Source organism: Scomber japonicus, chromosome 11, assembly GCF_027409825.1.
Source record: "Scomber japonicus isolate fScoJap1 chromosome 11, fScoJap1.pri, whole genome shotgun sequence".
In the NCBI taxonomy this organism is placed as follows: domain Eukaryota; kingdom Metazoa; phylum Chordata; class Actinopteri; order Scombriformes; family Scombridae; genus Scomber; species Scomber japonicus.
The window spans coordinates 25,604,816-25,632,088 of NC_070588.1; the positions used below are offsets into that span (position 1 = coordinate 25,604,816).

At 40.4% G+C, this 27,273-nt stretch overlaps 1 protein-coding gene across 1 annotated transcript in view; it reads right to left on the bottom strand.

The window, feature by feature from the left end:
- Positions 1-1,534: 1,534 nt before the first annotated feature.
- kalrna (kalirin RhoGEF kinase a) overlaps positions 1,535-27,273 on the bottom strand; it is a 136,272-nt gene continuing 110,533 nt past the window's right edge. Inside the window, exons 41-68 of the mRNA XM_053328288.1 lie at positions 24,786-24,992; positions 23,946-24,031; positions 21,703-21,849; positions 21,144-21,239; positions 19,802-19,920; positions 19,623-19,689; positions 19,351-19,454; positions 19,136-19,205; positions 18,918-19,004; positions 18,686-18,778; positions 18,252-18,302; positions 17,948-18,025; positions 17,558-17,743; positions 17,230-17,401; positions 16,774-17,019; positions 14,870-15,146; positions 11,454-11,616; positions 8,984-9,046; positions 8,693-8,720; positions 7,995-8,157; positions 7,741-7,862; positions 7,425-7,556; positions 7,136-7,297; positions 6,864-6,942; positions 6,690-6,741; positions 6,140-6,288; positions 5,690-5,828; positions 1,535-5,236 (exon numbers count right to left, since the gene is read on the bottom strand). Of these exons, the coding sequence (XP_053184263.1) occupies positions 4,679-5,236; positions 5,690-5,828; positions 6,140-6,288; positions 6,690-6,741; positions 6,864-6,942; positions 7,136-7,297; positions 7,425-7,556; positions 7,741-7,862; positions 7,995-8,157; positions 8,693-8,720; positions 8,984-9,046; positions 11,454-11,616; positions 14,870-15,146; positions 16,774-17,019; positions 17,230-17,401; positions 17,558-17,743; positions 17,948-18,025; positions 18,252-18,302; positions 18,686-18,778; positions 18,918-19,004; positions 19,136-19,205; positions 19,351-19,454; positions 19,623-19,689; positions 19,802-19,920; positions 21,144-21,239; positions 21,703-21,849; positions 23,946-24,031; positions 24,786-24,992 (3,896 nt within the window). The 3' untranslated portion in view covers positions 1,535-4,678. The remainder of the gene's footprint in view (positions 5,237-5,689; positions 5,829-6,139; positions 6,289-6,689; positions 6,742-6,863; positions 6,943-7,135; positions 7,298-7,424; positions 7,557-7,740; positions 7,863-7,994; positions 8,158-8,692; positions 8,721-8,983; positions 9,047-11,453; positions 11,617-14,869; positions 15,147-16,773; positions 17,020-17,229; positions 17,402-17,557; positions 17,744-17,947; positions 18,026-18,251; positions 18,303-18,685; positions 18,779-18,917; positions 19,005-19,135; positions 19,206-19,350; positions 19,455-19,622; positions 19,690-19,801; positions 19,921-21,143; positions 21,240-21,702; positions 21,850-23,945; positions 24,032-24,785; positions 24,993-27,273) is intronic.

A 27,273-nucleotide genomic window follows, 5' to 3' on the forward strand; every position in this document is an offset into this window, starting at 1 on the left:
ATGTCTAGAAGATGACTGAAAGGCATTTTAATGATCATTTTCTAGTTTAGATTGGGTTGCAAGATGTTTAACATTTGAATATCCTCTTAGCCTTACACCTCAAGACACAGAGTGAGTAAAAGTCTTACTGACACATCCCTGAAGTTAATCGCAAGACTCTCTACAGGAGATTTAGACCGTGTCCAAACTATTCCATAAGGGTTCATGTGGCTGCAGATTTTCATTCCAACCAAGCAGGAGCACACGAGGCTTGACTCATTTAATCAACTGATCTTAGTCGTCAGACAGTTGATTGGTTACATGGTTTGTGCTCTTGATTGGTTAGAACAGACACCTGCAGGCATACAGCCCTTTATGGAATAGTTTGGACATGCCTGATTTAGACTAAATATTAACTTTAGGTGTAAGTTACAGTTGGACCCAACAATGAGGACATAATCTAAGTCTTGTATAATAATTTGGCACACTTTCAGTACCTGATTGATTTGAGCAATCCTTGTCACAAATGAAATTTCGTGCAGTTTAGACAACCAAGAGAGCTGAAACCAAGCATCTGTTTCAGTGTAGGTCACACCAGGTTGAGGAACAACTGGAGCAAAGCAGCAGGTGAAGCTGTACTGACTTCAGACAGAACTGGTACTTTAGGTACACTGTTACGGCATTATCAACATTTAATGTTTCCATTGTCAGTTTACGGGTTGTGAAGGACACAGAGGGAAACATCTAGGCAACAATCATCAAATAAGAGAAGCATATTTAAAAAAAACAAATCTCAATCCAGAAGTTGAATTCTAGTGTAACAGGAAACTATTAACAGTTTTAATGACACAGAAAGACAGACCTCAATGAACACATGAAATATTCTAGTGAATTGCAGAAGATTGTGTTTTTAAGGCTGGGTTATACCTTACACCTCATGAAGACCCTGAGTGCTCGGCTGATGTACTATAATGAACAGCACAGACTTGACTTTTTCAGTTAAATTGGAAAGTAAGATTAAATAAAGGACTCAGGCTCCTGAGGAGATAAAGTATTCATGCTATGTGGGGACCAAAGCTGTGAAATCTTACTTGAACTGTTAGTGACAGTTGATGTACCTACATTCCTCTTGATTGTTGTATCATCATAATCACTAAAAAAAAAAAAACATGTTGCAAGCGTTTATTTTTAGTTTGGTGGTTGTGGTTTTCTGTGGCAGCCATGTAGGCTCCACAGTTCTGCAAAATCATGGTTGCCATAGTAACTGGCTGATTTTATATCATTAGGCTGCTCGTTCAAAAGATGCAGCTTGGAATTTTCCAGCTGATAAATGCATTTCAGTGCCAAATATGGAAGTGTTCAATATTAGGGGGGATGAAATATAAAAATAAATAATATATTAAATACATTAATTAAGCATGATCTAATAATTAATCATATGTAGAAGTACAGATAAAATATGTAATATAACCATTAAAATGTGAAAGTCAGAAGTCTACTGTGGAGCAACTCCAAGAGCTGACCAATCAGAAGAGATTGGGCTGATCAGGCGGGAGCCTTAACGAGACAGGAGATAATACGGCCTGTTTCAGACAGAGGCTCAACTGAGGGGCTGCATGAACTGCCAGTACAAGACAAATAAAGACTTCTGTAAATCATGCAAATATTCTAGTAGAGCCTAAAAATATGGAACTGGAAATGTGCATGTTATGTCTCCTCTAATATTGAACACTTTGGACTAAGAAGAAACAACTACTGACAATATATTATGCTGCAATAAATACTCATTTACATCATTGAATCATTTCTAGATCATATTTTAACTACGGTAATAGTCTGATTGTTTCATCACCAATCTTGCTAACAACTTTTAGCATCAGCAGCTCATATGATGAAACATAATATCAGTAGGTGTAAGTGCTATTCATATTTATTTGAACAGTTTAAGCACAAAGCTGTTCTTTGTATGATCGGGATTAAAACCATGTTAAAAGCAAAGCTGCACAATGTAATTACATAGTAGGCTGCTCTCTTCATTAAAGAACTGTATTTAGGAAGTTTCTTTACCAAACCTACAACGATATGTCTTGACCAAATTTCTCTGTGGTTAGCACTGATCCAGAGTCCCTGATGAGAAGAGGAAAATAGCACCCAGAGGTACCTGATGTCATTTCAATTGCACCAATAAATCTATTACACTTATAGTTTTGTGTGGATATTGTACTTACCAGCAACGGTTAGCGTTTATTTAAATCAAGGGTTTGAGCACAGGGGATGTTGTATTGCTGTACAGACTGTAAAGCCACCTGAGGCAAATTTGTTATTTGTGAAACTGGGCTCTACAAATAAAATTGACTTGACATGATGTCATGTTGACAGAACAGCAGGGGTGACTTCATTTGCTCCATTCTGCATCCCAGGTTGTAAATGCTTACCATAAACACTAAATGCTTACTGGGGAGAATAAAAGGGATGCAAAATGGCCAGAAGGAAGCGTTGTGAAAGCGAAAGCATTTGGTGAAAGCAGAGGACAGCACTTGTGACGGCAGAACACATTCGACAAGAAATTACATTCATCAGTAGAAACACTAAGCCGGACAGGAAACTGACTCCTCTGTCTGCCATCCATTGCGGCCTCTAAACCCTAGAGACCAACCAAACAGCCACATGAGCTATTTTACACGCCAAATGAATGCAAGCCAAACACCACGGCTGGTTACTCGCCACAGAGGCTGGTAGACAAATGCACTAATGGAAACGTTTCAGCGTGGAGTTCATTTCTCACCTTAACACCGAATGTCACAGGTTTTTGTTCTAGAAACAGACAGATTTCTAACCTGATTTCTAAACCGTCCCTGGTGATTTTACATGCAGGTTTTCCCTGATTATTCTACTTCTTTTTGTAAACTAGCTAAGCAATTTTTTTTTTTGGACAAAGTAGTTGTAAACATTGATACGAACAAACGATAAGTTGTGTCCTTCGGAAAGGATTTCAGTCTCCATGGTGCTTCTTGTGTTAGTCCAGCAGTCATTTGTTTGCTCCAGAAGGTTACTATGTGTCTTTTTCATTATCCAAGTAGTGATGTCAATGGCTATGACTGTCCAGCTGAGTGTTCGTGACAGTTCGTTCCAACACAGTTCAGTCCAGATCAGTCCAGAGAGTAAACTCTGTGTTGCTCACTTCTGTCCATCTTCATCAGCTAGCAGTTCAATTTAGGTCATTTTAGGCCATTTGATGTCAACACCATGTAGCTCAGTCTGGCTCGTCATTCATTCTCAAGCTAAGTCCTAAAATAAATTAACATTCAATAAATTAAAAACATGTTTCAGTGCTGCTGCATCTGGTCCACTCCATCACTCCATGTGTTCTTCATCAATGGGTTAAAATTAGATTTGGAAACGTTCCATGTTGGTGGAGGTGGTGTTCGACTTATTGACATTATCTGTAATAACCCATTTACCCTCTGTGGTGATATAAGTGGTCTGTTACACGCCATAAAAGATATTTTTTAGGAGAAATTATGGTATTTCAGTTTGGACTTACTTCCACTCCTCAACAAATTACTGTATGACTAACATCATAATAAGTCAAATATCCTCGTTATCAAGTGAAATGCCAATTTTTCACACCATAGTTTAATAGAACATTATTGATATCTCTTTTTAAATGGACCATCACACTGTTCCCCTACATTACTATTCCTACTTAAAGGCCTTCTGTGTCACTGAAGCTACAGTACAATGAGTGGCAGGCAGTCTAGTAGCACACAGTGACAGTCCCAGGGTTTAAGACAGAGCTCATTAAGTACCCCAGGAGGAGAACATGAACTAAACTAACCTTAAAAAGGTCTACATTCTCTAACTAGATATACCTCTGATCATAGTCCACTTGAGCTCCTTACACAAAATCAGATGACTAATCACATTATTAGCACTTTTTTTCTTTTTTTCTTCTTTTTTTACAGTGTATTATCATTTTTGTGAGTGATGTCACTCACTGGTCAGGCAAAATGTCCCTGTTTGTGGATGACTGACTTTCTCACTAACTCACATACTGTTTTAGTATAATGAGTTATGTTAGCCAAACTCACTGGCTGAGCATAGGCAGAAATCTGTCGGAGGACTTATTCTGCTGGCCAGTTGGCTACTGATGCCACCTACAGGCCAATCCAAGAACTGCTTGAGTGTCCTCACGTGAACATGAAACAGCCTTCAGCATAAGGGGCTAGCTAAGATTAAATCAACTCTGGGATAAACTTAAAAGGCAGTCACCTCCAATATATCATCTGTCACTGTAAAAATAAACGTTACAAATATACACAGATGTGATGCAATCAGGCCTGCTCACAGTGTGTTTTCTACATGGTCGTTTTTTTTTTTACTAGGAGCTCATTTCTTTGGGTTCTCCATTAGGCAGTTTCTGGGAACACGGACCAGATGAAATGTTAGTCAACAATTAAATATTGTACAGCTGTGAATTTCTGATATTTCTGCTTATGGGTTTGGTCTACAGGTGACAAAAAGGCCAAGTGGGTCAATCTCGCACCACAGCCAGGATTCAGGCGCTGAATCCTTTGTCCCACTCACACATTAATAAATAAGATAATGAAAAGCTTAAAATATACAGTGTTATAGTGGGTGCCCGTGTGGTCACAGTTGGATTGTTGTTGAGAGCTCAAAGACTCAGTGTTTGTGTCCGTCACAGTGTATTACCCATACTGCTGCTCACCAGCCCTTTGATATTAGTGATAGGCCGAACGTCATGCAGCTGTCTTCTTCTGTCGATGAATGTGGCCAACCGAGTTGTGTCCAGAGGCGTCTTGGAGTACTCCCCGCCATGAGCGCCCCCGCGACCCACCCACGGGTGCTGCAGACAGGAAGTAGCGCTTGGCCTCTTCCTGGGATCCTGCTGGAGAACCGAAGACACGAAATCCCTCGCTGCCTGGCTCACATCGCTGAAATATTCATCCGGGAAGCAGAAGTCCAGACGGCAGATGTTGACGCAGGTTTCTTCCGGTGATTCATCCAGGAACGGGGAAACGCCACTTAGCATGACGTAAGCCAGCACACCGACACTCCACATGTCTGTTGCGACAGAAACCGGTGTACCACGGATAAGCTCGGGAGCAGCAAACTCTGGGTTTCCGAGCAACAGGTGGACGTAGCGGCGGTGTGCAGACAGCTGAACGGCATCACCAAAGTCAATGAGTTTAATGCATGGGGTTGGAGAGTGGAGGTCGACCATGATGTTCTCAGGCTGGAAGAGAGAGAGAGAGTGAGAGACATTCAGGGGCCAATAATAAAGGTTATTTGTTACACATACAGTAGTACAGTGAAATTCAGTCTCTGCCTTTAACCCATCCTAAGTACTAGGAGCTGTGGGTAGCCATTGTACAGCACCCAGGGACCAACTCCAGATCTATGTCCTTGTCTTTGTCATGGGCACTGACAGGAAAAATTAACCTATCATGCATGTTTTTTTGATGATGGGAGGAAACCGGAGCACCTGGAAGAATCCCATGCAAGCACAGGTAGAACATGCAATCTCCACACAGAAAGGCCCTACCCCAGTCGGGTATCAAACCCAAGCAACAGTGCTAACCACCGAGCCACCATGTGGCCCAATAATTCTCTGTTACTAATGTAAGATAATGAGAATAAAATTTCAAAGGACAAACTCATATGAGCAATAAATGATATCTGTTCTCACCTTTAGGTCCAGATGTGCCACTCTGCAGGTATGCAGGTGCTGCAGAGCCTCTAATGTTTCTCTAATGAAGAACGCAACTTTCTCCTCCATCAGCTCATCGTGGGCGACCAAGTAGTCGAGCAGACGACCGTCCTCCAGGCTGACAAATGAAAATGAAAATTATATATACAGTCACCTTCCTAGCCAGCCATCTACGCTATAATTTCTCCTCAGCTGTCTGTGAATCGTTGTCATTTAGCCTTCTGTCTGGCTTATTATCAGTTATGAATCTGCTGGGATGAAAGTTACACTCACATATTAAAACACCAGGGTGAAAATAATATTTTGGCATGCAAACTGCCAAATGCCAGAAAATAGCGTTGCCAATGCTGGCGAATCTTGACAGGCAAGAGCAGTGACTTCATGTCATTTTTAAAGTAAGGTAAATTCCTTTAACTGAGTCAGACTTACAGCTCCAGGATCAGCATCAGAGACGTGGGAGATTCATAAGTGTCCAACAGCGCCACCAGCTGGTGATTCTGCACATGTTGGAGAATATCTGCCTCATGAGCCACCTGTTCCTTCTTCTGCATCTTCTTACTCACAAACTTCACTGCAAACTGAACAGAAAAAAGTCACGTTAAAATCACAATTAAAGATGGGGCTGTACATCCAGTGTCTAATGAAATGCAAAATTAACTTCAAAACTAAAAATAAACATATGCTACCATAACGCCATAATGCCAATTCCAAGTTGCAAATGTTACATGGGTACACCCCATATTTCAGCAAAGATATATTAACTTTAATTAACTTAACTGTAACCTTAACTGTAAACTTATTAGATAAAAACTAAAATTAACAGCAAGTCAACATACAGAATATAAAAACCTTAACATAAAACACTTAAAACATTTTGTTGTTTTTTTAAAAAGTCAAATAAAAAAAACAAACAACACTTTTAATCATAACTTAAAATATTAACTGCAATCTACTATAGTAGTAGTCAGTAACATCTTACCTCTTTCTTTGTGGACTTGTTGAGACATTTTCTAACCACTGAAAATCGTCCCCTGGTGAGAAGAGGGAGCAACAGAGAGGCTAAATTAAAAATCAGAAACACACCTCTCAAAATATGTGCTAAAAATGGAGTTTGGGTTGTGAAAAGTCAGTGATGTGGGAGGCGACGTTTTACCTTCCAATCTCACAGATCTCTGAGAAGGTTGATTCAAAGTTTTCTTTCCACTGGATTCCCGTTCCATCATATCCAGAGTCTGGACAGAGAAAGAAGAGGAAATTGAAGACCAGAACAGTAAAGTTGCAGATGGATAACAACGAGTTTAAACTTGCGACAGGCTTTAATACAGTTGAGGCAGAGTTGTGTGACACCTTTCACATAACTCATTGTCAACTGATACATTGTTATTATAAGAAAGAGGACAGTTGTGTGTGTGTGTGCGGGCTTACTGCTGCTGGGCAGTGTAACCATATTGGAGGGTTCGGATGGCGGGCCGACCCCCCAGCGGTTGGAGGCTCGCACTCTGAACTGATAGTGACCACCGGGAATCAGAGTGTCAATCTGAACACACTCCTCCCTGCTGCTGGCCACCTGCTGCCATAGCAACGAGTCTACAGATGAGATGTAGAGGGAGATTTTAAAAAAGAGAAAAGGTTTAATCTGAGTCCGAGCATCTGCAGCATCAGCAAATTGTTTATTAAATTAATCCAATTGGTGCCCACCACCACCACCACACACCTTCCTGCCTGTATTCCACAGTGTAGCTGCTGACAGCACAGTGAGCAGAAGAAGCTGGAGGTGGCCAGTGGATCATCACCGCTGTGCTGCTCACTTCTTGGGCCACCGGTCTCCCAGGGGCTGCTGGGATGCCTGCGATGGTCACAAAAACATGAACGTAGGCCGAAAACGACTCCATTTAAGTAAACTGAAGCAGGACCAAAGCAACTGTTACAGAAAGAGCATCACGGCAAATATTGAAACCCTTTTTCATAATTACTAATTTTACAAACAAAAATCCCAATGCATCATTTAACCTCAATAGTTTAGTGTTTACCTTGCACTTTAATGGAGGCGGAGGAAGAGGCAGAGCCATGGTCGTTAACGGCAACACAGGTATAGATACCAGTATCCTGGGGCATCAGATTACAGATCTTCAGCAAGATGTCGCCTGTATCCCTGGAGACGGGGAGGAGGAGGAAGAGCACAAAGGGACAGAAAGTAGGAGGTGCAGAAGAAGAAAAGAAATCAAAATCTAATCCGGTGTATGTTTATGAAACACTGGACTACAGAATAGTACTCTGGTCTAACCTGATGTCTATGGTGAAGCGGCTGTTGCTGGTCACTGGATTCTGGTCGGGACCCTTCAGAGTGACAGAGGGTTTAGGTCGTCCACAGACTTTACAGCAGAGAACCACCGTCTCCCCGAATGCACACACCACGTCTGACAGAGGGACGAGGAACTCTGGAGCCACTGCAAACAGGAAATGCATCATAAATTACTGTAATTTAAGCTCTTATTCCAATTTAAACTTATTATTTAAAAAATCTACTGTACATCCCTTTACTAAAGCCCGCCTCCACTCAGTAATGTGTTCTGGTTATTGTTATTTCACTGTGATGTTTAAGCGTCACTGTGCAGAGAATGATGTGTGTGCAGTTTGTTTTCACATTCATTTTGTCCTTAAATCTGAGTTGAAGATGTGTGCCTTCCAGTGGGATTTGTGACATCCCAGCCAGTTTGGAGCCAGTAATAACTCAGTATTGAAAACCTACATCTTCACACCTCAAGTGAAAGAGACATATTATATCTAGCAATAACACCTTACATTTTTTACATTTGAATATTCATAGATTCTGGATTTCTCAGTGATTTCTATTTGTCAGACACGAAAGATTGTTCAAAACAGTGTTTTCATATAAGACTTTATTAATCCTTTAAGGGAATTAATAAAGTTGACCTCAACCATAGTTTAGAGAGTTGTAACAGTTCTGCATGTGTATCTTACCTTCCTGGATGAAGTTTGGGTTGAGAAGCTAGAACACAGATCAGGTCAAAAGTTAACGTTTCAGTTCATAATAGTAGATAAATGTCATTGGAATAAACACTACTACATTCAAATATTCATTCAGTACTGTTCAGCATTTTCTTTTCTTTTCTGTTCTCAGTATCTTTATTCTCTGCCATTTACCACTGAACTGTTCACACACACACACACACACAACTCCCAACATGTTTCCAGTCTAGTCACAAGTCTTCTAAATTAAAAACTTGTGCATGTGTGTATGTGCATTTATACCTCCATGCCTGTCTTTGGGTCGAGGTCATCGTCACAATCTGACTCATCTGAAGTGTGAACGTCCTGGCGGGGAACGGAAGAGGAAGACAAGGAGTAGGAGTGATGTGAGAGTAGGAGTGATGTGGAAAAGGGGAGGTAGGGTTCAGGTGGAGGAAAAGATAAACCATAGGGATAGGGAAGTTAGTGGAAGAGTGGGAGGAGGGATTATCAAAGAACAAAAAAAAGAAACGAATGATGGAGGCAGGAGTGGTTGGTGGATGCCAAAAAGGGCAGTATAGAGGTGATACAGCATAGGAAACAGGAGACGTGGAGTTGAGTGATAAATGAAGAAGAGGTGAGGGGGATGAGGAGAATATTAGAGATGTATATGTTTATTAACAGCAGGTGTCTGGAAGAACCTTTAGATTTTAATGTGGAACAGCACTGAACTTGTCTGTTCCACAGTGGGACTGATACTCACCTTAGAGTTTTGGTTTTTCATAAAAATAGACAGTACGATAGACAGTATGAAAAAAACATAATTAAAACTTGTTTTTGTTTTTTTACTATTGAGCTTTACAGTATATTGCTGCGTTCTTGTCCTCTCCAGTTGCCTAACTGTAAGAAAAATGACTAATTTCACTATTAAGTAGCAGCCAAACCTCCTGATAGTGAAGTCAATGCAGAGGTGCTTTCAGATGCAGTTCCTGTCTTGGATACTAAAAGCTTGGCTGCAAGAACATTTTGAGCTTTTCCACTTTTCCGACAATTGGGTTAAAAAAAAAGAAAAAAAACTATTTAATGTTCAATAGCAAAGGTGTTTTGGCTTTGTGTGTGTGTTTTTTTGCATTTCCTTGACTGACAGGTGTTTCAGCCTATCGCAGTCAGCTGCCATCCTTGTGGAATGGCTACTTATTTCAGTCTTTCTAAAAATCCCTTCAGAAACCTACATAATCTCTGCCTCTTCTACCTGCTCTTGTGCTTTAAACATCAAAAAATATTTGTGAAAAAGCAGAAAGGCACAGACTCATTATGAGTGAGAATGTATTAGGATGAACAAAAAGAAGCATATTTTTCCTGTCATGAGTACAGTCAGCAGACTTTTGATTATAGGGAAAGTGCAGACAAACCCTTTGAGACAGAATAGTTTCTATTCAGAGGTAATTGATGTTTGTTTAACTAAATGCAACCCATTCAAAAGTTGCATTTAGATGCAGTGTATCCTGTATTTGATTATGGTGGGAAGTCCAAAGTGGTTAATCCATTCTTCTTGACATGTTGAGCTTAGAAATAAAACCCCTGTCTGTAGCAGAGATCCTTCAAGTCTGCAGATGAAGATCAAGTTGTTTCAGTTCTTGAGATCATGTTGACTTTCAAAAAGTGACTGTCAGGCCCCTTCACAGCAGGCATGTAGACTTTTTGTATCTGATAAATCTAATTATTTACACTTTTCCTACTGTTGCATGTCAACATATCTTACTTGACAAAGGTGTATAGGGGTTGAAACATGTCCAAATTACCTGTAACCTAAATGACCTTAGTTGCAAAGGTAACAGAGACATTGTCTTTAGCAGAGTGACATACTTCATTATTTTTAAGATTCACATATTGGATGACATTTTACACACAAAACACTTCAGTGCTGGTTTCTGTGTTAGTCCACTACAGTTAACACCAGTTAACACAGGCTGAGCCACGTCAAAATAAAACAAAATCCAAAAATCAGCCAAGTCACTAACTTCTACCTCTATCCATGCACAGGGACAGAGAAATAAATCAAACAAGACAAAAAAAAAATCAAAGTTTATTTTTCAGTGCATTCAAGGGTTTGGGGTAAAAAATAAATCAAAATTTAAAACACTTCAGTGGTTCTCAACCAACTAAGATCTTTATATGTCATTTAATTTTTTATAATAGTTTTTTTTTTAGGGTGGAGGTAAATTTGAGCTATATTTTTGTGTTGAGTTCAACATTAATATGAAATTTGTGCTGTCAAACCAACAGAAAACCATCAGATGATAGAGCTGAGGTGATTGACAGAAGTCTCCAATGTAAGCTGCACCAAGCAGTCATGTATTACCTTAATCTACCAGAGAACTTCCCCACGATAGAAGCATGGCCTGCAGACAGCCTTGATACAGACGTCATATATAATATACATCTAGTGAGAAAATGGTGTTAACTTGCAAATTAACTACACAGCTAGCTCGGCAGGCTATTATGGCTAGCTAGTGCTAGCATGTTACCAGTTAGCTCACTAACTTGCCGCGCTAACCCTAGCACTGTTTGTATGTGTAGCTTCCTGCCTGATGCAGGTTGAGAACCACTGCTGGCACACAGAAACTACAGTGTGTATTTGTGGGTATGCACACACACATGCGCGCACACACGGGTTAGGAAAAAATAAAAACACTACGTGGGGCGAGGGAGGGCAGGTGAGGGGTTTCGGCACACACATCACCAGCGTACGCCATCGGCCTGCTTTACTCACTTTGCCCTTCGCCCCGGGGGCGGGGGAGGTGAGCGGGGGAGCGGGCGTGCTTTCTTTTGGCTTACGGAGGAGGCCATTCTCTTGACCTCTGACCCCCACCACGGAGACCTCCTTGGCTTCAGCGCGCTTCCTGGCACGCAGTGTGTTCCACGACAAAGACTTCCTGTACGGTACAGGAACGAGAAACATCAACCATCCAATCAGAGAGAAGCTCAGAGGTGTCCAGCTTGTTCTGGCTGCAGAGGCAACATGGTCATCAGGGTACAACTTTCCCAGAACCTGTTATTAACATCCATACGCCATCTAGTGGTTGGAAAGTAGTAACCTGCTATGCAGCTCAACATCCAATTAAACTGAACTCAAGTTCTAGAAGATGATTTCTGTCTGGATACAAGACTTATTGTCCAATGCTCAGACATTGGAGCTCAATACTTTCTATGATTTCTATTCTGTCACAGTTCTACTCTCTCAGTCTTGATGCATTATTATTGTATCTTTACACACAGAGAATACACTAGGTATGTATTCTCTGTAAGAATACAGCAGTTCTTGATAACTTGATGACTTTGTTCCATTTAACTAACTTTATCTAAATAAAATTGTTATTACTCACTCTTGTGTTTGACTGGTCAAAGTATATATTATCATATTATCTCAGGTAAATAGTAGCATATAGCATGCTATCAAGGGATGCACAGTAGAGTACCGTTCAGGATCAGTTAATCAAGCAACGCAAACAACCTCCCTAAGCTCTGCTAATTAACTGGCGATAGCCAATTATTGTGAGCCATATTACAGAAATATGGGGTTATTAATCATGTGCTTTCATCTGATATTCTTCAACATTCTTTCTTGCATGTTATATAATGTATCATTCTTTTTTTTTGCATGGAAGCCCACTTTGTTTTTATTGTGTTGTACATAAAGATATGCACATTAATCATTAGAAAAATAATTACCTTATAAGTTAATGTGTCTCATAATTAACAGGTAATAGTTAGTAATGAAACACAAAATCATGGAGGTGGATTTTTTTTCTTCTTTTCTTTAAAAGGGACAGATGTGGACTTCCATACAATTAAGACTGAATTGTATATAGATTTCACTGCACAGCCTTCATAGTTCTCTCTGTCGTTTCTATGACATTTGTCAGTATGATCTAAATGCTTCTCATCTCATGTTGTAGAGGTGGGTCCTGACATTGTTGCCTGAAGCTGCAGCCAGACTCATCTGGTCCATTAAAATACAGCAGAGGAAGGACAGAGTGACAGATCGACACTGGTCTGACTTTATTGAGATAGAAATAAAGTTAGGTTGACTGGAGGAGAGAGAGAGAGACAAAAAGAAACAAGAGACAAACAGTAATATACTGTACCTTCCTCTAACACAACCACAAACACCGTTAATCTTACATTTTCAAAGAATCACACCAGCAGTTCTACACACTTGTGTTTCCTGTAGACTAATAACACTTTTATGTCAAGTATTTACTACTAATGAATGTTACAAAATGATAAATTACTCTTATTACTATTTTCTTTACCATCAATACTTCTGTAAGGTCAGCAGATATGCCTGGAACACTTTCGAGGATGTTTATTTTTTATCTCCTTCCTTTTGCAAAACTTTAAACCAAAAAAAATATTTCCACTTTAATCAAACCACTTTAATTCATTCAATTATACTTCATAATTCTGACATCTGTGGAGTCCCAGACCGTTGAGGTTAGTAAAACTTAAAATAAAAGGGCAACAGAAATGTCACTACAATAAAACAACAGGTAGAAAAAGCTGAAATGAATCATACAGGGAAAAGGTGCAGAAAACTGTTTAATACCTGTTGCTTTTGTGTTTGACAGAGATCCTCAAGTACTGTGAGATGTTTTCTACACTTAAACTCTTATGTAATAAAACACTGCTGCCATTACTTTTTAAAGGCGACTAATCCTTAGATATGATATAACCTTATAAATATAAACTTATTATATATTTCATGTTTGTGTCATCTTCTCCATTCTAAGTCACCTTTCACTCTAAATCTACCTCTCATCTTCTCAAACAGAGTCACTCTGATGGTATGACAGTGCACACAGAAGTAGGCAGACTGCTCAGTTTTACTTTTGCTGTTGTAGTTTATTTACAAATATTAAAAACTACAAACTGTCAATCACCTTCATCCTAACGCAGAACAAAACAACTTCACCTTTACGTCGCTTTGCTAACTCATGCTCAAGTCCAAAAAAGGTTTATTTTACATATTTAAAATACATTTAAAATCATTATTATTAGACTACCAACAGTACAATGATGACCGTTGCCATTAAATGAAACATATTGCACAGCCTGACTTCATTCATATTTTTTCTCATCTTAAATAGTGCAAAAGGGATTTTTTTTTTTAAACAGGAATGTGCTTGAGTCTCAGTTGAAAAACCAAAATTAACTTTGTACAGTGAACTGCCGACATAATAAACAAAATCAACATGGAGGAGGAAAAAAAATCCAACTTTGTCCATAAAATAAAATAATAATTAACAAGGCAGAAAAACAACAACAACAACAACAACAAGAGGGATAAACACAAATCTGTATAGATTGCCACAGACAACAAAATAAATCTTCTCCACTGCGGAGAATGGGGCTGAGTCCACCTGAATGCCCCAGTTGAGTTTTTTTTTCCTTTCCAAAAACAGTTAAAAAAAAAGAAAAAGAAAAAAGAGTAAAGAAAAAAAAAGAAAGAAAGAAAAAGCAGGGTGTTAGGAACTGAAATAAGAGTCCGGATTTAGCTCCACGTGAACGGTTCTCTCTCAGCTACAACTTACGAGATTTTATATCCAGTCTACCTCTGAAGGATAACTCCTCAGTACTCATTTACATGGAAAATATCTGAGTGTGTGTGTGTGTGTGAGTGTGAGTGTGAGTGTGAATGTGTGTATGTGTATGTGTGCGTGTGCGTGTGCGTGTGTGTGTGTTTTAGTTCGGTTGCAAGCCTGAAATCCATTTTCATGTAGTTGCCACAGAGCCAGCCGTCAAGTGACAATGGCTCAGAGAAAGTCACTGCAGCAGCTTGATGGACAGTAAGAGACCAGTTCTGTACCTTTTTACCTCCAAGGAGTGACACGGGAAAGTCAGGAGTTTAAATACCACAAACAAAACAGTCTCATGTGAGGTCCAACAGTTTGTTTTTAAGGAGTGGGAGGAGGAGGGAAAGGACGTGAGGGGGCAAGGCATTGGGAGATTAGGGATGGGAGCTGTAAAAAAACGAAACAAAAAAGAAACAAACAAAAATGGGCTGACAGAGCTTTGTCACCTCAGTGTCTCTCATCCAATCCGAGTGCTTGGTTTGGAGCCTGACTGCGGGTAAAGAAGTGCTGGGTGGGTGGATGGATGGGTGGGTGGGGTGGGGGGGGGACTTACTTGATGTTGTTGGCATCGGCCACCACCGCTGTTGGGAAGGAGGAAGTAGAAGAAGAGTCTTTTATGGACTTTATGAGCGGGCCCAGGATGTGTCCCGGTACCCAGCCTTCAGCGGCGGGCGATTGGCTGTTGGCTGACCGGTAAACAAGGTACATGTTCTGCTGATTGGTGGCCAGGATTTGGACGATCTCCCCGTGACTGACGCAGATCTCGTTCTCTTTAAGCGCTGAGTAGTCCTGAGTGACCAGCATGGTGGAGGAGACGCCGTTACAGCCGCCTTCGCTGTCCTGAGGAGCAGAGGAGAGCAGAGGATGGCGAAGCAGAGGAGAACACACGCAGAAAAAAGGGGGAAAGGGGGGGGGGGCAAGGAGAAAATGGAAAGGAGCAAGGAAAAGAGGAAGAGGACAAGGTTAAGGTATGCTTATGTGGGTTGGATAACTGTTCTGCTGGCTGCGATGCTATTACAGCTGACCCCAACCTGAGAGGGAACAGAGGGAGGTCAGGGCCGAGGAGAACGAGGACGAGGAGGAGGAGGAGCGGGAGGAGGAGGAACAATGATAGTGCAGAGTGTGAGCTGTGTGTGTACTTAAAAAAGTAGAACAAATCAAAGTCTAGTCAGGCCATCGACTCTGCTACTGGAGAAAATCTGTGATTTCACACATTTGCAAGTGTACAACACGAGCACACTGCTGAGATTTCTGCCTCCATCTCAGGTCAGAGAGGGGAACTGGATCACCAGTGCTGCTGAAAGCACTGAAACATGATAAGTGAAAATCTACCAATCAGAGCTTTGTGGGTGGGGTTAGGAAAGGGGACATCATCCTTCAGTGACAGATACAAAATAAAAGGGATAGAAAATGTCCATTCTTTGACCCACATGTCAAATTTTATGGTTTCCACTTTACAGCTTGATTAAGGACAGATGACCCCCTCCACAACCAAAAAACAGGTAGGTGTTATCTTCTACAGGGGGACAGTTGCCATTCACTTCCAACAGCAGGCCAATAGAGGTTTGAAAATGTGCAGATTTTATATAATGTAGTTAAACAAATGAAACTCAGCAACATGTCCTTCCATAATCTTTTGGTTACTCTCAATAACCCACAGACCTCACTGTCAACAATTGTGACTGAAAACCATTTTCTACTCTATACACTGTACTGGGGGTAAAGACATTTTTCAAGCAAGCAAATTCTTTCAAAATCACAGCAAATAAAATCAAAACTATCTTCAGGTTTAATAGCCCCTAGGTTTAAAATGGAACGTGTGCAGACTGTATAGACTTTAAGAATCTATTGACCTAGAAACTAGAAAAACTCAAAGTCTCATTTTCAGGACTCTTTGTCTTAACCTGAGAGTGAAGGTGCTTTGATGTAGAACTTGGCAGGTTTCTAAAGTACAAAGTGAGCAGAGCTGTCCAATCTCCTGCAGATAGCAAAAGGTGTTCAGTCAAAGTAGGCCAAACAAAGAACAGCTTGATATGTGTATATAAACTGACACAGTATGCTGCTACACCTGCAGTAGCCCAGATTTTAACCATGGCTTTCAGGGACAGGTCAGAGACTCCCAACAGACAAACCTGGAGGAGAAATGTACTTCATGCTCTAGTTCACTGTCTGCTGCAGTCTGAGGTCTGTGAGTAATGACCTTTATGATACTTTATTGAGAACTTTTTTATTAACAACATGGCATTCTTTTTATTAAGAATTGAAGTGATAGATTATGTCTGGAGAGAAGGAAAGCTTCTTCTCTGTCTCATCAGTCAAGTCAACTCTTTCAACGCTGTCAATCATAAATACTTTGTGTCAGTGTGTGTGTGTGTGTGTGTGTGTGTGTGTGTGTGTGTGTGTGTGTGTGTGTGAGTGTGTGTGAGTGTACTGTGTCTCCAGGAGGTTTGCAGGAACTCACCCTGGAGTCGAAGCATGACGACCCACCGTTGGAGGTAGACACTTTCATCTGAGTCCTCCCTCTCTCTGTCTCCTTCTCTCCGAGCCCGACTGCCGAGGAGGGCCGGCTGTGGGACGACATAGCAGGCCTGTTTCCAGAGGTGGAGCGCTCCCTAGTCAGGGAGGAGCTGCTGCCAGCTCCTCCTCCTCCTCCTCCTCCTCCTCCGCCCTTCTCCTTCTGGTACTCGATGGGAGACTGGAGAGCTACATTCAAATGGAAGAACGCCAACATGTAAGAAGTCGGCTTTAGCTCGGCAAACTTTTGAACGTAAGCAAAACCAATTCAGAATATCAGAATACAGCGATTCAGATCAGAGGAACCCCCGGAGAGCTCTGAGTTCACTCTGTATTTGGGGGATAAGAAATGATGTCAGGCTTCAGAGGGCAATATCAGGTTCACGTGTCACTTCTCACCGGACAGGAAGTTGCTTTGAGCATCCAGGACATCCTGGATGTGTCGGACCCAGACCTGCTTGATGTCGACGTTGGCGGCCTGCAGGGTGAAACGCTCCGACGAGCCACGACACGACAAGACAAACTTACAGGGATCATTGTCCACACTCTCCTCCAGACCAAGGTAGGAGACCTATAGAGGGGGCAGTTGAAGTGTGATCACAATACATTTCTTTGTTTTTTAAAAACTGAATTAACCTGAGTGACTAATTATTCCTTCCATTAGAAATCAGTGTGTAAAATGTGCTTCAGTAGTGTTATCTAGCAGAGACACCACTGTTCTCTGTACCTTGATGCTCTTCTTGAACTGGTACCCAGGGGTAGATGATCCTTTCCTGAGCAGCTCACTGAAGATGACGATCTGCTCAAAGAGGAAAACTCGTCGTTCTTTGGAGCGCGACAGGACGCCGGCGTCCTGCTCCGTCACAAAGAAGGTTTCCTGCTGTAATAGTTTCCCCTGACTGGTCAGTTTCCCCTGCAGAGAGAAGTGATTGGTCAACACCACATGGAGTCGTCTTTACATTCTCACTCTGCTCCTGAATGTGTCCCTTCCCCTTCTAAAATCTCACTGCTCAAATATAATGAAAAATCATGCATACACACATTTCTTTAATCCTTTAGAGGTGTCACTGTGCTATGTGCAAACCGCTAAGTAACCAGAAGAACAGAGTGAACGTACCTCATATCCCTGCAGCCGACCTAAATTCATCATGTCATTACACAGTTTAGGAACCTGAGACATCAAATCTACTGCTTTCTGTAAAAGACAAAGAGAGAGAAAGATTGAAATCCTTGATAAGGTTTTAATTTCAGGTGCCTGTCTCTCTCTCACATTGGACACTGCCTCAGAATATTAACAGATATACACTCATATCAATATGTAATGGCTAAAATAAAAGAAACACAAAAATCCACACATGTCCTGGTTGCAGGCAGCACTATAAAAACAGGTTGTACTGCATGTGTAATGTGGACTGACATACCTCAATTTGTTCACAGTCCATTCCTGCCTTGGAGCTGTACTTCAGGAAATCCTGAAGAGAAACACGAGTGCAGCATTAACACTCAACACACTGTTAATTCAGTTCAGTGCATCTTTATACCCTGAAAGTTGTCACACACACACACACACAGATATGTATGTGTGACAAATAATATACTGGAAAAATAGTTCTGTTGGGAAACGACCCAGCAACATTTCAGTTTGCCATATTTGTATTTTATTGTTGAGCCTAGGTTCAGGTTCAGGTTACTTTATTGAAACCCGTAGGTAATTTGTTTTGCAGTGAGATGAGATGATGTCCTCCATTTGTACAATCTATCAATCTATCAGCCTATCAGCCTATCTTTTACAAAAACCCAAACCCTAAACAACACATAATGACATCACAAGACGTCTCTCTTGTGTGTGAGTTACCTTCAGTAGCAGCTGGTATTTGGTGATTCTCTGGATTGGTTTGATGAGGAAGTCACTGATGCCCAACCTAGACTGGATGTCCAGCTGGATTGCCTGGAGGACAATCACCAACAGCATCAGTATGCTTCTTTTCTATTAGTCTAATTCATTAGTTTTTCTGACATATATTTGATCAGATGCAAACACATGATGCATAGAACAGATCCAATAATGTGTCAAAATGAAAACTTACATCAAAAAATGTGTCATATTCAGCTACGATGAATTCTGACTTGGGTTTATTCTGACAATAAACCACGTACATGTGTAGTCTTCTCTCCTGTAAAACACACACACCATGGTTTTTTTCAGATAGCAGATCACAGTTTGACAAAACGATTTCTGCAGGTCAAATAGCACTTGTACTATTAAACTCATCATCATCGTCATCATCAGCAGTGTGTAACTCACATGTTTGATGAAGAGCTCAGGAAGGTGTTCGTGGTCTTCCAGACATTTCTCCAGCTCTCCTACAAAGAAACTGACAGGTAGAGAGAAGAGAATGTTATTTAGTTTATTATTTATTATTCATATATTTTAGTTTATTCAGATAGAATAAACTTGAGGCCACTGTCAGTCTTTGGGTCCACGGGCCAGCCTTTGGACACCGCCGCTGCTGGACTTACTCTCTGTGCCAGTCGTAGATCTGGTGGATGTTCCCGAAGACGATTTTGTCTTTTCCTTTCATGTCGTCTGGGACACCCTTATCCTCGATCCTCTTCATGAAGCCCTGAAGGAACACAAAAGGACGTTGAGGACACTCTGCTCACTTGTCATTGATGACACATTAACATCACTACTTTTTCTTTTTTGTCTCTTTTGTGCTCTCTTAAAGAGATAAAACCAACTTTAAAGTTGTGTCCATTGCTTTGTGTTCCCTCAGCAGTGGGTGACTCACCTCCACCACGATGCCCAGGTCTTTAACGTAGTCCTTCTCTGTCTGGATGAGCTCATTCAGAACAAACCTGAGCAAAACAAACAAAGTGCAGGGTTTATTATTAACTGGAATGTGGTTTGTGGTGGTAAAATTTGTAGATGAGGTGATAAAATGATGGTCCTCTGTACTACAATACTCACATCCGCCCTCTCATAGCTTTGGCTCTCTGTTCCAACTCAGGGTTTCGTGGCTGGACCGGAGTGGTTTGTTCTGGTGGAGAGAGAGACGAGAAGCCGGGGTACGCTCCTGGTTCCAGAGTCTGTGTGCGTGAAAGAGAGTGAGAGAGTGAGAGTGAGAGTGAGAGAGAGAGAGAGAGAGAGAGAGAGAGAGAGAGAGAGAGAGAGAGAGAGAGAGAGGAACCACCTCAGTTTTATCTGTAATAGGCCAGAATCACAGATTTGTCTCAGAGGGTCATTAGAACCACAACTATGACAAGAAAATATAATAAAATAGACAATCAAACAAAGAAAAACCCTGACTGACCTCAGCTTCAGGCAGCACGTTTCAACACTAACAAAACAATGAGACTGTTTCTGACAGCAGATGGCAGCAGCAGCTTGGTGACAGAGGAATAAATAGAGAAGAGCCGCTGTGTAATAATTTTATTCCTCTCTGTTAACTCTATCAATGTAATTCTTTATCAATTCTCTTATCAATTCCTGATCAACACAGTTTTTTATGAAAATGCAATTGTTTTATTATCTCCACTGCTTATCAATGAACTTGGTTGCTGGTAAGGTAAATAGTCCGCGGCCAAAAGTTAACCGCATTAATTAATGAATTAACGAATGAATGATTCATAAATGAATCGCTGCTGCTTTTGTAGATGAACTACAAGACAGCTGAAGATTACTTTAGCGTGTGTGCTGTAGACATACTGCCCTCACAGATGAGTTCCACCTTTTCTGTTCCATCAACACCACACACCTGGGCATCAATAAGAGGAAGTGATAAGCTCAGAGGCACACCATTCCCATGGATCACACAATTTTGAACCAGTTTTCGATTCCCATCACTACCCTCTGCTTTGCCTAACTGAAAAATCTATAATAGTTGAAATACAAGATTCCATCACTGTGCCTCACTTCTTCAGTTAGATCTGCTGACATGAAATCAATCCACTGCATGCTTAAATATCAGAGCAGCGAGCAGGTTGTTTTTTTCTGGCATCACTCAAATACACCAGACATTGTTGACTATAAAATGCAACAGAAGCTCTAACTCTATGATTACTACATATCCTAACATGAGCTGTACATGTGCAAATATTATTCTATACACAGCTACAGATGCTGTTGATGCAGCCATTTATTTATACTGTTGTTATTGTGTGTATTAGTTTGGTAAACCAGGTGCACAGGTTGTGTTCATTTCAGGCTTTAGGCCCATGCTGTGCGACTGATCTGCACATCATGCGTTTCATGTTTATCATATGGCACATCTGTCTCCCAAACATGCACACAATCACACACACACACTCACCATCTTGGTTTTAACCAGTTTTTCTATGGCGCTAACCAGCTCTGCAGCGCTGGGCACCTCAGAGGACGACTGGAGGGATGTTAGCAAGGATGAAGACTGAGAGAGGAAGAGGAGAGGATAGAAAGCAACGGCATTTTAGGAAGGACGGCAGGAAGAAGAAGAAGAAGTGTGATAAGGAGAGGAAGGTGTGCTTTGGAAGATAAAGACTTAAGTTAGAGCAAAAAGCAGGCAAAAGGAGAAAAATGTCAGTGAAGGAGAGGAAGCTGTTAGAAGAGAGCAGCAGATCACAGCTGAGCTACAGGTGGACACACTACAAATGTAACCTTCAACCACTGCAAACTACTGCTAATCTAAACCTAATATCAAATAATGAATTACAACACAATATGCAGTTTAAATGACTAAAATAGTGAAATATATAATTAACAGCTGACAAAACAAATATAACATTAAAAACAGCAGGAACTGCTCAATGACCTCTTCTAACTGTTAGCAGTCTACACATTTAAGTGAAAGATGTGCAACGAGAATCAATTTCTCCTCGTCCTCCTCCTCTCACCTTTTCATCCTGAGCTGAGGGGTCTTTGATAATCTCCATGGGGGGAGGCAGAGGGGTGTGGGCCTCCTCGTCCTGCTCCTCCTCCCCACCGCTCTGCATCCCGGACGACGTCTTGGAAAGGAGATTACCGTCTTTACTGATGACTCTCTGAAGCAGGAAGAGGCACAATTCAGAGTCAATTACAAGTGGAAAAACTCTTTTTTCTTCTTTTGAACATCTAAGTAATTCCTCCATGTACCATATTGGATGAAATCAATCTGTTTTTGTCTATCTTTGCTTCGAATTTTCAACTTGAAAAATAACTCTGCTCTGCTCTTAGAAACCTCAGATTTCTCCTAAACTCTCCTCCAAATATGAGTTTGGAATGAATCTGAGATAGATAACAGGTCATGAAGAGGCTAAGTCATTTCGAGCAGGTGGTGAACCACAGATTAACTCTCCCTGGCTGTGGTCAGGCTCCATCAGTTAGTCGATCATTTCAATCTCCTCAATCAACTATAAACCGGTAGTCTTATAGTTAAGAGACACACAGTGTGATTGGCTGAACCTCAAGGTGTATTTACTAAATTTAAACTACCAGAGGATATTGTCCACAGAAGAGTCCTCTCATGTGTTTAATCTCTGTAACTAATGATTTGTTGCTTCCCCTCTGGCATAAACAAAAAATAGTATTGGATTTTCCAAGCAAAACTTCTGTTTATGAAGCACTCATACGGAGCCATTTGTTCTTAAAATGCACGTACGAGTGATTTAAGAGCATGTGGCATTCATCCATTTGTCTCTTAGGCATGAACACAATTTATGAGGGGTGCAGCCCTGTTGTACGAGACATGAATAGATCATCTCTGCCTTTCTTCACTGGGGGAAAAACACTTGTTCGACTTACAATTACAATGTCCTGATTTTTATGGCCATATTTCAGAACACCAGCTTCTACATTTCAGCAGTTGCTGGAAACGTGCCTCTTTGCTGGTCTCTGTCCAGTATCACCACAGTGTAACATCTAGTGTAGACTACATCGTTCTCCTCTAATATCTCCGTGATTGTCACGTGACCTCCTCTCATCACAGAGCTCTTTGCTTTAGAAGTACGTTTTTTTAATGTCAAATCATTCCAAATTTGTTTTGTTTGTCTTCTGAATTCTACAAAGCAGGAATTGAAGTCGTGCAGTGTTTTTACTCTTAAAAATGAATACTCTGTTAAATGAAATTCGCCCACAAACGGAGAGAAACATGGAGTGATTTTAGAGGGAGTTGATTACACTAATGATTACATCTCACAAACGTCTAACCACAGCTCCTGAACAGGTGATATTTATCAAGCTGAAACAAGCCATTTAAGAGAAGTTCGGGCAGTAGAGTGTTTTGGGACGCTTGTACAAGCAAACCCATGCAAAGTCATTCATTTTTAGATTTTATAAGTCGGTTTTAAAAAGGGTTTTAGTTTCTAGAAAAGGTTGTTAAATTTTGCTGAGGCATAGAACACACCAAAATAACCTATACCTGGGTTGCAGGCTTTCATATCACAACAGTGAAGTATGATAATAATATAGTTAACAAATAAAGGAGTCCAAAGGTTTTATGGTATCAGTGACAGTGTCAGGACTCTGTTCACTGGTTTGTGTCCGTGTGTGTGTGTCTGTGTGTGTGTGTTTGTGTATTTGTGAGTCCTTTGAAATGGAAAGAGGAACTTTTACTTTGAATTACTTAAACCACATAAACGGATATTGTGGCAAATAAATCCAGACACAATGACATGTGTACACAGACAGGGCAACTTTGATCATATGAACAGGAAGAGACACTCTTTAATAGCCAATAGACACTTTCAGTCTATGGGGATTGTGGCTGACAGATCCTGACAAAGAGATTGACATGTCCAATATAGGAACATTAACAATAAAGCACATGTAGAAAGACTTATCACATAAAACTAGCTTAAGTATATGTAGTTTGGTTTCATAGTCTACTGTATCTTTACAGTTGCAGACAGATCCTGCTGCAGTCCAAAATCACTGTATTCCTTACAACTGAATTGGGTAATGAATACAACTTATACTGTACCAGTCAAACAAACTTTTAACAGTGTCAGAAAACAAGGAATTAGAATAAATTGTCTGGTGTTGTTTGTTGTATTCTTTACTGAACTTTAGTCTACATTTGCCTCACAGATTGTATTTTAACATGTCCATAGATGCTGTCTATCGAAAGACACAAATATGCTTCTCGAGTATGACTGCTTACCTCATCGATGATGTCATCCTGCAGGGCAAGGTCAGGCTGTCCCAGGTCAATACTCTTTCTGCTCTCCTCCCTTCCTGTTCCTGGTCCTGTCAATCCATACATCAAACAATCAGTCAATCAGCTCATTACTCATACAAGATGTAAATGCTTTTCAAAAGTTTTGAACAGACTAGAGATAGGCTGTACTTTGAAAGATTTAAATACCAATGGAAAGTTAAATATTTTCAAGACATTTCTATAGCTTTCCTTATATTGCTAGAATGACATCAGGAGAATCGTATTGGCTGTTTTATAATTTTTTTTAACATTAACATTTAGTACCTCAACTCTGCATCCTTCCTGCAGAGACTTGAAACAAGTCATTTAATCACAGTGACCTTTTAGTCACAATAATCATTTTCCTGTCAATGTTTTGTGAAAGCTTTTGCTCGTGCTGCATTCAAATACACTGACATTTTTGTTTTCATAATTAGCCAATTAGCAACATTTTTATGCATGATCCTTTTGATAACTTTTGTTTGCTTGTCGTTTTTCTGCAGGGTCTGATGATCAAATAGCATGAATGCAAAACTGTTCAGCAAACAAATGTTACGTAATATTGAAACACAAGCATGTTTTTAACATTACCAGACTACCCCAATGAAACTGATGGCTACATTGAATGAAAAAATGTGAGGAGTTTCTGGCATCCTTTGAAAAGTGTCAGTTTGTGGCAGCATCCACACTCTCATAATTCTGCTGCTGCTTATTATATGTCGATGGAGCTCAACTTGTGGTTTGAGTACAACTCTAACTAGTCTGTGGTTTTCTTCATTGTTGCATCGTCTATTTCTGTCTTACCTGTCTTCTTCTGTTTGTTATTGGGGAGTTTCTTCACAGAGCTGCCATGGCTGAGGCGGCGGACTGGACTGGTCAGCCATTTTCTCAGAGTGTTTCCGGAACGTTTGGGACCGGGCGAGCTAGACGGCAGCGAGCTGAGGGAAGACTGTGGCTGAAGGTTGGCCACTGACTCTGTCTTCCCATCGGAGCCACTGACAGGATAGTTTTCTGAAAGGAATCAGATAAGTTCACTTTTTAGTGACATCCAATCTTGAGAGTTTAAATAAAACACTTTTGTTATTTTTCTACCGTTTTCACAAGGTTCAGTCTGACGTTCTTCATGGTGTTTTGCAGATACATTAAAAGGAACCTTATTTAGTTTGGCACCTTTAAGCTTTGTTTCATTCTGTTCCACTTGTTTCCTGGTTGCGAGTCAAACAGAAGTTGGTCTCAGTAGACTAACTGTTTGACATTTATAGTCACATTAAATCAGTCGACAGGAACATTTAGTTCACACACTCCAGACATCGTGGATCATCAATCACAATACTGCAATCAATCACGGTTTCAGCCCATCAGTAGTTTCAATAAATCCGAAAGCAGGAGGAACTTCAGTCTTAATAGTCAGAATATAATTCGATTCAAAACCACAAACGTCATACAAACATCTGTAATGTCATTTGTATTGTTTCCCAGAGTCTGCGTGTTTGGCAGCTGCTCTCATATCACACACGCCTGGTCTAATAATACTGTCAATTCCCACACATCTGTGTGAATTGTTATCATGTTTGGATAGGATATGAGAGAGGAAATGACGAAGATGACGAGGAAATTATTCAACAGATGTGATGTTGACAATTAAACTGAGATTGTATCACATATTTTGAATTTCAAGGTGTGATGTTGCAAAGTGTATACAGGTTGGACCAGTTTGTCATTCAGATAAACAGAAAGCAACATCGCTGTGAAACAACCAAACACTCAGCTTTGTTCTGTAGCTATGAACTCATTCTCTCTCTCTCTCTCTCTCTCTCTCTCTCTCTCTCTCTCTCTCTCTGTGTATGTGTGTGTGTGTATGAAACTGTAGTCATGTGTCAGGAGTGTGGTGGATCAGCTGCACTCTCACACAGCTGGGAGCTATGGGCTGTGGCTTTGGTGGGCTTGGCAGTACATGTGTGTTTTAGAGAGGAAATTACAAAGGTCAGAGGTCAATGGGATCTCCTGAGGAGTTCTGTTGTACTATGAGCTTTCTTTCTTTCTTTCTTTCTTTTGTTTACCTCCCTTCCTCTTACTCAGCCATTCTGCTCTTTATCTGAATATCTCCTACTTGTAGACAAACTCCCTGCTAATATCCAGTTATTTCTCTCAGTTTCCCACCACATCAACAATAAAATCCCTTTCACTTCTTAATTCACAAGCATTGTAAGTAACAGCAGGTGGAAGCTCAGCAGCTCCAGCAATGTGCTCTACACTGCAAAAAGCAGCAGTACTTAGGTAAACTTTTTTAAATGTTTCCTTAATTTACTTTAAAAAAAATTATATTTATATACCTATCGCTGTAGAGAGTGACTGTGTGTGTGTGTGTGTGTGTGTGTGACTATCAATGCAGCACATGTGAGAGCAAAGTGTCCTGATAGCTCTGTGTTGCTGTTTATTAGACCAATCACCCCCCCCCCCCCGCCCCCCAGACCTTTTTATGTATTTATTCATTTCCTGTATAATTTTTCATAGTTATATTAAGAGAAGTTTATATTGTCATTGCTTTTTGAGGAATAAAATTCAATTGCATCACATCTGCTACATGTACAATTATATTATTTACTTCTTTTTAGGACATTTCTTAAGCATGATTTAATTTTGAATTTTGTGTTTTGGGCCAGTTGTTGTTGATTGGGCCAGCCAAGTAATTTGACATATTTGAACAATTTTTTAAAAAGTAATAGTTACTTTTCCTGGTAATTAATTACTTTGACATTGATGTACTGTAACTCAGTTACTTTTTGGGAGAAGTAATGAGTAACTATAATTAATTACTTTTCCAAAGTAACGTGCCCAACACTGGTTAAAACCAAACCATATCATGCAAATAAGATATTTTTAAACAGTCAGTGACTCATACAGTTTCCTAAAATCACCTCCTCCACATACACTGTGGCCTGATGAGTGTGTACTAATGGCACTTGGGTTTTTTTTGGGATTGTTATCAGACGTTGTCAGCAGTACAGCCAAGATTCAACACTCTGTTCAAAAGTCAGCCGGTGCTACTGAGGTGAACTCTGTTCCCTCCACTCTGTTTCTCTCATGAGACACAAACTCATGATATACACACTTAACAGAAACAATGACAGAGGGTTTGTATGTATCTACATAACATTTTTGACTTTTGATTTATTCCTTTTCTTGATGTTGTCACTTGTTCTGTCTTATTATCAGCTTGACAATCAACTAATTCAAAAGCACTTTGAACTACACTAGCATGTATGAAAGGTGCTATATAGATAAAGTTTGA